The 11,768-nt window shown below is 30.9% G+C and overlaps 2 protein-coding genes across 4 annotated transcripts; one reads left to right on the top strand and one right to left on the bottom strand.

Annotated features, from left to right (window-relative positions):
• Window positions 1-1,577: 1,577 nt before the first annotated feature.
• LOC108209897 (probable NOT transcription complex subunit VIP2) lies at window positions 1,578-6,989 on the bottom strand. Of its 3 annotated transcripts, none has more exons than XM_017381099.2 (15): window positions 6,852-6,989; window positions 6,044-6,152; window positions 5,694-5,769; window positions 5,443-5,621; window positions 5,233-5,281; window positions 4,974-5,114; window positions 4,359-4,556; window positions 4,186-4,278; window positions 3,539-3,633; window positions 3,307-3,450; window positions 2,761-3,174; window positions 2,586-2,638; window positions 2,460-2,501; window positions 2,121-2,265; window positions 1,578-2,034 (listed from the first exon to the last, which is right to left on the bottom strand). In XM_017381099.2, the coding sequence occupies exons 2-15, from the start codon at window positions 6,059-6,061 to the stop codon at window positions 1,975-1,977; spliced, it is 1,707 nt and encodes a 568-aa protein (XP_017236588.1). In that variant the 5' UTR covers window positions 6,062-6,152; window positions 6,852-6,989; the 3' UTR covers window positions 1,578-1,974. The 3 variants fall into 3 exon arrangements, with proteins under 3 accessions (XP_017236588.1, XP_017236590.1, XP_063943787.1); XM_017381101.2 differs by having other exon boundaries at window positions 5,443-5,609; XM_064087717.1 differs by lacking the exon at window positions 6,852-6,989 and adding an exon at window positions 6,781-6,850.
• A 795-nt stretch (window positions 6,990-7,784) lies between these two features.
• Window positions 7,785-9,272, top strand: LOC108208633 (elicitor-responsive protein 3). Its single transcript, XM_017379167.1, has 5 exons — window positions 7,785-7,896; window positions 8,306-8,371; window positions 8,577-8,703; window positions 8,837-8,951; window positions 9,161-9,272. The coding sequence occupies exons 1-5, from the start codon at window positions 7,830-7,832 to the stop codon at window positions 9,221-9,223; spliced, it is 438 nt and encodes a 145-aa protein (XP_017234656.1). The 5' UTR covers window positions 7,785-7,829; the 3' UTR covers window positions 9,224-9,272.
• The last annotated feature ends 2,496 nt before the right edge of the window (window positions 9,273-11,768 follow it).

The raw sequence follows: 11,768 nt of genomic DNA, 5'->3' as shown, positions 1-11,768 counted from the left end.
CTAACTAGATATTAGTTCCTAATAATCTTGAATTTTACATGGTCATCTTTTATATAAAAAATTAATATTGAACACATTATAATATTTTGATTCATAAAATAGAAGACCTTGAGAAATTGGAAAGGACGGAAATAATTTCAAGCCAGTTACTATCGTAATTCAGTTTTTCTATTAAAAGAAAAATGAAAGCGGAGCAGTTCTTACTATTGAAATAAATCTTTCTACAAATTATACAAGAATAAAATTATAATATTTATTTTTCTCTCAAATACCTTTCCAAATAAAACTATTATCCTAATATGGAGGTACTATTGGAGGGGGTGTATATTTTAAAAATAGTGTAGTATAAATTTAATGGGTCCTGTTCCCTGACAATTGATTGTCAGGGAACGTTTACACAACACATTGTGTCTCAGCCGTTGTATCGACGATCCAACGGCCGGGACAAAAGGAAAATTTTTTAAGTATCCGCAGTAAAAAACCGTTGACACTAGGTCACAGAGAGGTATCCGCCGAAAATAACAGCGAACAGAGGAAGGATAAAGACAGACTAGTACCAGCCATGAAGACTTTTATATACAATATACAATATTAACTTTATATTATATTCTAAATTTTATTTTATATACAATATTCAATATTAACTTTATTTTATATTCCAAACTTTATATAAAATAAAGTTTAGATATATAAAGTTTAGAATATTATTTTAAACTTTTATATACAATATTGTATATAAAAGTTTAAAATAAAGTTAATATTGTATATTGTATATAAAATAAAGTTTAGAATATACAATATATTAACTTTATTTTCTAAATAAAGTTTAGAATATACAATATATTCTAAAATAAAATATAAAATATAAAATAAAATTTAGAATATTATTTTAAACTTTTATATATTGTATATAAAAGTTTAAAATAATATTCTAAACTTTATTTTAGAATATATTGTATATTCTAAACTTTATTTAGAAAATAAAGTTAATATATTGTATATTTTAAACTTTATTTTATATACAATATACAATATTAATTTTATTTTAAACTTTTATATACAATATTATAAACTTTATTTTATATTCTAAACTTTATATACTTTATATATCTAAACTTTATTTTATATAAAGTTTAGAATATAAAATAAAGTTAATATTGTATATTGTATATAAAATGAAGTTTAGAATATAAAATAAAATTAATATTATATATTGTATATAAAATAAAGTTAATATTGTATATAAAATAAAGTTTATCCTACTTATGTGTTGTCCGCTGTTATTTTCAGCGGATACCCCTCTTTGTCCGCGTTAAACACACAAAAAGACTTGGTGTCCGCGGTTTTTTACTGCGGATACTTAAAAAATTTTCCTTTTGTCCCAGCCGTTGAATCGACGACGATCCAATGGCTGAGACACAGTGTGTTGTCAAAACGTTCCCTGACAATCAATTGTCAGGGAACAGGACCCAAATTTAATATGTTCATCCATTATAATTCAATCAAATAATATACTAACCTCCAACAAATTAAAATAAAACATCAGTAAAGCAAATAATAGCTTGCATAGCACTTGATGCAATTGAACCGCTGCTTTATATATTGCTCTGGGCTACTGTTACAGATTCCATAAAACAAACTACCAAACAATTTACAATGCTATGAATAGTCTAATTGTAAATATTACTTGGCGTTGCTGGAGAATGTGCCTTCAGAGGGCAGGACCATCCCACAATGCGAGTCTAAGTATTCAGTATACTGTAAGAACTAGAAACTACCAAAACATGCAATGAGTTCCATTTTAGAAAGATCCTTTATCGCCTAGATGTATCATGTATGACCACATCCAAAATAAAGCAAGAGCTACTGGCGAATTTTCTAAGACTAAAAACTACCAAAACATGAAATGAGTTCACTTCCAGAATATATTCTTTAGCGCCTAGAATTGTGACCACATCAAAAATAAAGCAAAGGCTACTGGCGGGGGAGGACAGGTCTTTTCTCAACCATTTCATACTGAACAACAAAATTATCCTGAAAATCAAGCAGAGCAAATATGTTAGCAGCTACAGATACACGACGACAATGATGCGGCAAGACAAGAGTGTGCTACTGCTAACCTTTCTAGTTGTCTCCCAAGAATTTGGATCAAAGCAAAAGTAGCAACCTCTTTCATAAGTGTTCGTCTTAACAAGGGGTTCCATTTTGGGGACCCGTATGAACCACAAACGAAATTCTCTGTGATAAAACCATCCTCTAGTATAACTACAAGAATTTAACAATAAAAAATTAGTTCGGGGTTTGCACAAGTAGAGATTCTAATCCTCTCTACCCAATCCGATCCATTATATCATAGAACTATGCTAAACAGTTCTGTCTCCCTCAAGCTAATATTGTTATATATACTAAAGTAACTTTACCAAAGGGAAAAAAATTGCTAAAAATTAAAAAAGACATACAGTTCATTAGCAGCATAAAGCTGGGCCTCTTCTTTTGGCATGCTGCAGAGGATCAAATTTTCACATTTTGTCAGTTAGTAGCAGAAGAAAGGGTAATATGCAAATTAGTAGGACAGGAATATTTACCTGTAAAATATATAAAAAAGTGTTTCTTGCCGAAATCTTGAAAAGAATGCTTGCTGCAATAACATTATATCATAATATTACATCAGAACCCATGAGACAGGAAACACCTGTTGCAAGCTTTTATTTCTATATACGAGGAAGAAGAGAAACAGTAATTCATCTAAGAAGAGCTCACAGATAGCAGAGGCAGTTGCTTGGAATTAAAACAGTCTGGAACACTAAAATGTGGCTCTCCCTTGGCAGGTTCTTCAGACCATGGCGAAGCAAATTTTTTGTTAAGAGTCTCTGAAGAGTTTAAATTTAGACCTAGTGTCATTAGATCAATTCCCAAAGCAAGGGAGGTCAAGTCAGGATTACTCATCCTAATGACACTCAACAAACCAAGCAAACCAAATCTATCAGCAGCGCCTTGCAATGCCGGACCAGACTTCGACTCCTGATCTCTAAATGTACTGCCAGATCGGTATTGGGATTGTTTCTGGAAGTGTTCATACTGCTGAATTAGTTGGTCATAGGATCCGACACCTGATATGGCATTCGACAAATTTGAAGGCCTTGAACCACTTGCAGGTAAGCCAGCACTTCTGACCTGAAGGAAAATAAGGCCGAACATCAAACAAATTAACCAAAGGATAATAGTAATAAAATTTCTGATCCTACAAGCAGAATAGCAGATAATGTATATTGATTTTTTAAGCTTGTCTCAGGAAAGTGACAATACCTCAGAACTGTTGAATTGAATATCCTGGTTGTTTCCTGGTAAAAAGGAGAGTCCGCCACCTGTTACTGATTGAGCATGTTGCTGCTGTTGCTGATGATGAGATGGAAACGAACCTCCTATGTTGAAACCAGAAGACCTTCCCACCTGTAAGATAAAAAGTGTAGGAGCACATGAGGACATCCTCTGGTTCCGATTCGATAAGCATAGATGTGTGTATTAATATAGAGCTTACAGGCAAGTGGCGTGATTGCATCATTGACATCACACTTTCATGCAGCTGTTCCTTCTGGTGCATATTAGATTGAAACTCACTACCACCACCACCACCTGCTTCAGGGACAAATCTAATCCAGGATTAGCTAACACACTCTACAACTAAATTTTGGATAGCTAGGTTACTGAAATGTGGCAGGATGCGATACTAAAATATATGCATTGTGGACATTTTACTAACAAGACAAGCACTAATACTCTAATATGTGATATTTGGACTACTGTATTCAGTTAAACACAGCTGAAGGGTCCATCTTATTCAGCTAACTAAAATTTGCTTATCCCGTGATCCAGTGTAAACCACATGACGTCAGAGCTGGATATTGGTAAAAACAAACTGATGTGATAGAGTTTCAGTACAAAATGAATATAGATAAACTCAATAAAACCATGTACACGAAAAAAGTGGTCCTTATATGATAGGGAAGTAGTACAATTATGGTATAATAACAGACAAGGTTTCACAACAAAAGAGGAAGGATATATTGGTAAAAAAAAAAGGAGTATAGATTAACTCGATAGATTCTATGAAAGAAACGGTCCTCAAATGATAGGGAAGTGGGAGACCACAGACAAGGTTCCACATCAAAAAGTAAGGATACACACCTTTATATCCGGGTAAAGCAGGAAAGTCTTCATTTTGCATGCTGAACTCTTGGTTCTGTTGGAGAAATCCAACACCTTGTTTGCGAGTCAATCCTGCACATCAGACAACACATTTTGTAGCTGAACATTGCATAATAAAGGTAACGGCGCAAAAGAAAACTTTATGAACTTACCTAATTGCCCTTGTGAACCAGAAGCAGAATTAGGTTGCCCAGTTAACTGAGGAAAATCATTTATATCGAAGCTTGCATGGTCACGGCTTAGCTCGTTTAATAATGCGAGATGATTATTGCCTGTTTGGAAGTGATTTTGAGACAGTTGACCTCCACCAGCAGAATAAGAATTTCCTAGCAGAGACACCATCTGTGGAGCTGCAGTATCAAGTGTCACTTTCCTAGAAGCCTAATAGACTATGCATGCATAGAATTCAGATAGCACATGCCATGGCAGCGGAATTATGCATTTAAACCCAGATGCTAAGTGGTGATGTCATGTAGTGCACTTATTAAAAACAAGCACACCCACAATATCACAAGCTACAGAATAAATGTCATGAAGACAGACTACCCAGCTAAGAGATTTGAAAGAAATAACGTTCAAAGTTTTAAATGCATAATATCATAAAGAACCAATACACAATGATTATAAGATGGTGTTCGCATGAAAGCAAGTACACACAGATAATATATATAATTTTAGCTATTTGCTGAATTACATGAATACGGTTTTTCCTTTGTAATTCCAAGGTGCAACTAGTGTTCCAATCATGACAGTCACATCATTAGTACCTGTTAAATTTAGGCGCGAACCAGCACCAGGTATATTTAACCCAGCAGCAGAACTCAAATTCCTTCCAACATTTGCGCCACTAACAAGGTTACCCATTGAGTTAATAAGTCTTCCTCCATTTCCTAAATTTGGCGATAAGCCTGATCATGCAATTGTAGTATTAAATTTGAGTAGATACACACACACACACACACACACATAAAACTCATGTAACATAAAAGCATAAATATTCATCTATTAAACTTGTGCAACACATACCTCCATTATTAGTTATGCCTGAGAGTGCATGTGAGCTTCCAGGAGATGGCTGCGATTATAACAAAATACCATGGTCCATGACGACTCAAATTATAATGTAATGTTTGTGTGATGTGCTTCTGTCATCATAACATGGCTTATGACTGGGTAATGTCTACTTTTAATTGCATGTTTTGTCAACTTGTTTGCATTAGGAAAAATAAAAAATACCTGAGAAAGGGCAGCAGGGAGATTGTTCATAGAAAATCGGCCGTTTCCTATACTTCCTGCAGTTTGCTGAACTCCACTTGAAGGACCACCATTAGCTGCAGCATTTCTTGAGGCATATGTACCTGACATATTGGGTATGTTGTAGCTTCCGTGGGTGCTATGTAGCCCTAAAAGATTACCTAATGGTTGGAGACAGTTAATTTATTAGCAAGAAAAGGAAACATAAAAGACAACCAGAGAGTATTTCTAACCTGATTGAGCAGAATAAGCTGTTGAGTAAGCTCTTTCACCAGAATCTGGAAGATTAGAGGAGGCATTCAGACCTGACTGCAAGCAAACAATTCATATGGAATATCTGAGTGCAAGAACTTATAGACTGTAGGCGGACATCAATTACACAATAGGTTTCATTTTACACCACCCACTTGAAAACTAGAATTCTTCATTATGACATATAAATAATAGTATGAGCGACATCACTTTGTGTATAAGGAAGAGTAATATAAATCAAATCTCGGAGAAGTTTGGAGAACTTTTGCATCATAATATTATAGCTGGAGCATAGCAGAAGCTCAAGAAATGAACTAAGAAAGAGAGATACATTGAGAAGCCCCGACATCGCAGAACAGAACTTTAACAGCACAAATTCATTGTACAACCATGGTCCTTATTCCTATTTGGCAGATTTTTCCCAATTTTACGATATGTTTCTGTACGAAAAGGAAAAATAAAAATACAGTTAGCATTAGCATAACTGTAAGAAGTTTCCAATCAAACAAGAATCCTGCTTAACAATTCAAATATTGGCTCATCACATTTAACAGTTGACACCACATAAGATTATTATAAACAATCAATTAGTAAAACAATGAATGCAAATTAATTTTTTCATTCGGCTCATAACTACAAGGCATAAGTAATATATCCGATATCATCAGTTGCGTACAGAAATCGTGAAAGTTTGTTACATTCAAGTAGCTTCCAGCATAAAACATGTCACGGATTAAATCAAATAAAGCTATCCAACCTAAGCTATATATCAATCAAAAATCAAACAGAACCCATCGAAATAAGTTGCTTAGCACAAAATAACCGAATCGCCTAAAATTTAGCCAGAGAAAAACACTATCATCTATCAGTAATCAATTAAGTAACAACTAATCCAGAAACTATGATTAACCTCCCCAATACAATCTGATCACTGTACTCAAATCAAAGCAAATACATATACGCACGTATAGCAAAACGGGGATCAATTCAAAAACAATATAAAATAGTGAGGATTCAATTAACAATATAATTGATCGAATAAAAAGTGGATGGATTATACACACATACATACGTACGTACAGATTATATATATATGTGTGTGTATATATTAAGTGATGAATCGATTTGTGGTGGAGTACTTATGAATCGGTGGGAGAATCGAGGCGAAGCTCCGTAGATCTTGAGTCGATGCTTATAGTGAAGGATCAGCAAACCAAATGAATGCTCTCTTCTTCGACTCTATTTTGACGAAATTGTTTTATTTACCAATCAACGACGTCATAAATGTTTGTTAAAATAATACTCCCTCCGTCCCTTTTTACTTGTCCCTTTTGAAAAAATAACGCATCTTAAGAAAATGTTAGGTGGATATCTTGTTTTCATACATATCCCTAATAAATGTAATGAATTAGATAGAGTTGTGTGTATATATATGCTAGTCAAACATTGGAAATTGTTACATTTTGAAAAAACATACAAAAAATTGTTTTGAAAAGAGAAGTGGACAAGTAATTTGGGACAAATTTTTTTTTCAAAAGAGACATGTAAAAAGGGACGGAGGGAGTATTATGTTTGATTTTCAAAATATCCAATTTCTGTTAATAAATATTACATATTACATTTTATAAAATTATTAACTTTTGGTAAAATATAAAACTACATTATATTATTAAAATTAAAATATTAAAAACATGATAATTTAATCGATATTTGAATTTGCTGGTCTTGATAATAAATAACATATCATGTATTGATCTTTTTATTATATTTTAAATATATTAAAATATTTTTATCAAAATCTATCTCTTAATTCCATACATACTTTAATATATATGTTTTATGAAGATTTTATTGATGTATAATTAGTAGAAATGTTATTTTAAAAATTAAATACATTTAAAATCAAACTACCAAGGTTTTGTAAATCATAACCCACAGGTTATGTCTATAATTCCGGACCAAACTCCGAAATTTTATGTCCATTACATGTCAATTGACAATATATTAATAGAAAGCAAATAAGAATACTCGTAAAGCATTGCCTTTTCTGTTTTTCTTGATCACTCTTTCTCCTTAAGATCCTGAGTTCTCTACAAATCTTGAATTTTTAAGAGAAGATGAGACATGGGTCTCTTGAAGTACTCCTCATTGGTGCTAAAGGGCTTGAGAATTCTGATTTCCTGAGTATGTTAATCTCATATATATATATATGTGTATGCAATGTGTTTTATCATTAAAACATCTGTATATGTGTTTATATCATACATACAAATTTATGTATGAAAGATCCATCATCATCTCTTTCTCGTGCATTTTTTGATCTACAAAACTTTGAACACATATCTATTTTCTGCTCTATTTAATATCTATTTTCTTGATTTTAATACCATGTCTTTGTTTAATAACTTATCAAACTAACCATTTTTTGAATATATTTATAAGCATTGATATATTTACAAAAGTTTTATATATTGTATTACAAAAAATGTGAATGAGAATTCATATTGTCAATGTGTATGCGTGTTTCATGATAAGTTGTTGAATCGTGTGAAGTTTGGCTAAATGTATGATTAATAATTTTTGTTTTGTATAGATAACATGGATCCATATGTCATCATTACTTGCCGAACTCAAGAGAAGAAAAGCAGTGTTGCATCAGGTTGAAACCCGTAAACACTTCTTCATATAATAGAGTGAGATTATATACAATATTGATTTTTTGTGTAAATTAAGATTGCTTAAGGAAAAGCTAAAGTTGTCTCTTTGATCAATTTTTGATATATTTTTAGTTGAGTTAAATGGTTAATTATGTATAATATGAAATTTGTAATGTGAAAACCAACTGTATGGTGTTTTTGGCCCAGGAATGGGAACAGAGCCGGAATGGAACGAGACTTTTGTGTTCAATGTGTCTGGTGATGTTACAGAATTATCGATTAAAATATTAGATAGTGATATGGGTAACGCAGATGATTTTGTAGGCCAGGCAAAGTAAGTGATTTATAAAATACAATCTTTCGGATAATAGTATTTGCTATTGCTGAAATTAAACTTAATTGTTGAGACTTTTTTTTTTTTTTTTTACAAATGATCGTTGTTTAATTAAAATATGCATGTATTACAGAATTCCACTTGAAGCTGTGTTTGAGGAAAGGAAGATCCCTCCAACAGCATATAATGTGGTGAAAGATGAAAAATTTTATGGGCATATTAGAGTAGGCCTCACGTTCACTCCAGAGGCAAGTAACAGTTCCTACATTATTTTTCAACTTTATCAAAAATACATTACATTATTTTCTTGATCTTAGAAGAATTACTAGTTTGTATATGCAATGCCAGTCTCCGCTGATCATAGGTTGAAGAAATTAAATTGCATGTATGAGCGCAAGTGTTTCATAAAATCAAAGTAATATGTTGATCTTCTCTAAATTTTTTTTTTCTTATTCAGGAAGTAAACGATCGTGGTGTAGAAGAGGAAAGCTACGGAGGGTGGAAACAGTCTACTTACTAAGAATGATAATGACTTTTTTCTTAAATTAGAATCTCATAGGTAAGGCACATTAGAAGCGAAACTGGTTTATTATTGAAATTTAAGTATTCATTTGTAATCTTGGTACTTTTCAGTTGAATGAAATTATGGACATTGTATCTGTGAGTGTTATGCTGAACGCAACTTCAACTATCTTATTAAGCTATGTTTTTGTACATTTCTCCATTAGTATCCAATATTTTCTATTCTAAATTTTTTCACTTATAATTTGTGTACACATGTTATAAGGAAAATTCTGCATAAATCTGTAGAACAACTAAACACTTGACTATTTGTAAGAGTAGGCGATTTAGTAAGTATCTGACGACATTAATTTCATTAATTAACAACTTTGCTAAACCTAATTAATCTATTAGTAATAAGACAATTTAATTTATACTAACCATCGATCGAGCTGAAAACAAGTAGAAGTCACTTTATTATACTGACATGATCAAATTATCATTTTAATTAAAATGATAATTGAAACCAAAACAGAAAAGCAGTTGCTTCTTATGATTAGCAAATTGAAAAGTTTATTGCCCACGTATATATTTAAGCATCCCTTAATCAATTAAGACTTCACTGTGACATATATACATTAGAAAGGTCTTTATCATGTATCATGGAAATGACGAATAAAATGATATATTATTATTATTATTATTATAAAAAGATGATTAGAAGTCTCGGGTCAAAACTGAACGGAAACCTTTGACTTTGAAGAACTAAAAGCAAAAATTATTATAAATTATCGGAATGTAAGTGCGAAAACATGATGGCATTCCAAAATTAAGATTTTGGAAGACATAACAACAAAAATTTAAAGTTTCAGCTGTATGCGTGAAAAATCATGTATTATTAACGAAATCATAAAAGCTCAAATATTATATCATTAAAACGAATTTAATTAATAGACAACCCCTCAAACTTGCTAGCAAAAAAAAAAACGATTTAGTTGATAAAGAAAACACATCATTTTGAAAATTCTAACAAAAAGATCTTTGTTTGTAATTTTCTCCGTTACATTTCATGAATCAAGAGATTCATATACTTTGTTTTACAATCGGTTGAATATATTTTATCAGCCATATATAATTTGAAATAAACATTATAAAGTAATCACTCAAAAATATATCTAAAATTTATTTTATATTGTATCTACTCAAAGACGTTGTCTAATACTGGAATCACCCAAACTTAAAAGTGCCCACATGACTGTTGGAAAATGAATCGGGTATCTTGTGAGGTTGATGGGGTTCTCTAATCAAAGATTCCAAAAGTCACTTGGCATTCTAGAATAGAGAAGTTTTCATAGATTTTTTACTTCGATTATAAAGTCTAATATATAATCAAAATATTTTAGAATCAGTATTCTTTTGAAATTTATATATATATATATATATATATATATATATATATATATATATATATATATATGTCAGAATAAACATGACTATTTAATAAGGTAACAAATATATACATTTACACATTCATACTCCTCCGCTAATAATATCTTCAAATTCATTCTCCGTAAAATTTTATTAAAAAATCTTCATATTTTAGGGAACTCCGTGAAATACGTCGGACCCATTATTCTCATTTAAAAGTATTTAAATCGAATTTCTTTATCGAAAAAATGCATACAGTTTCAAACCGAATATTATAAGGTACTCCCTCCGTCCCAGTCAATATTATACATTGGGGACGGGGGCGCGGCACGGACTTTAGTACTTTAATAAAACATAGTTCCACACTTATTTTTAAGATTTTTTTTTTAATAAAAATACAACATTTATATTTTTATACAGAAAAAAAAATTAAAAATAAATCATAAAAATATGTTTTATAAGAGTCTTAAAATGCGTGTCTAGCAGTGAAAAAGAAAGTATAATGTTTACTGGGTGTCGAGCAGTGAACGAGAAAGACTTAATTACCAAAAAAACTATACAACTATCATGTTTTTTTCAATTAAACCATAATAGTATATTTGTTACAGGATAATGCAAGTAACTTTAAAAAATTATATTTAGAAAAACCCAATCTAATAATCCATAACCATGGTTAAGTTAAATTTGAGATGTATGCTTTGTATATCGTCAATTTATTAAATTAATTAGTATATGAATTTTATTAAAAAATTTCTATCCAATTAAAAGGTCAAAATCCTAATTCATATTTATACACATATAGAGCGAATTATAATTTATGTTTGCAGGTACTAGGTTTCGATAATTTTTCATGTAATTTTTATAATATATAGAATTTATAAATTTATTTGAACTCTTGATCGCTCTATGAATATTAATGCAGTATGGATATGATAAATGTGTTTTGTTCGGATACAACCTACACAAGGACATATAATATACATTGATATTTTGAGATTTCTGCATGATTTTTACATGATTTTTAATAAATATAATAATTTTTCTTTTATGTATTTTGTTAGTAACTGTTTGAATAATAAAATTTTATTAAACAAGTATTCATCTAATTAAACAAACAATTTATATGTTATAATTTT

The sequence above is a fragment of the Daucus carota genome, chromosome 2 (genome assembly GCF_001625215.2).
Source record: "Daucus carota subsp. sativus chromosome 2, DH1 v3.0, whole genome shotgun sequence".
NCBI classification, from domain to species: Eukaryota; Viridiplantae; Streptophyta; class Magnoliopsida; order Apiales; family Apiaceae; genus Daucus; species Daucus carota.
This window is presented reverse-complemented; position numbering and strand designations above follow the sequence as displayed.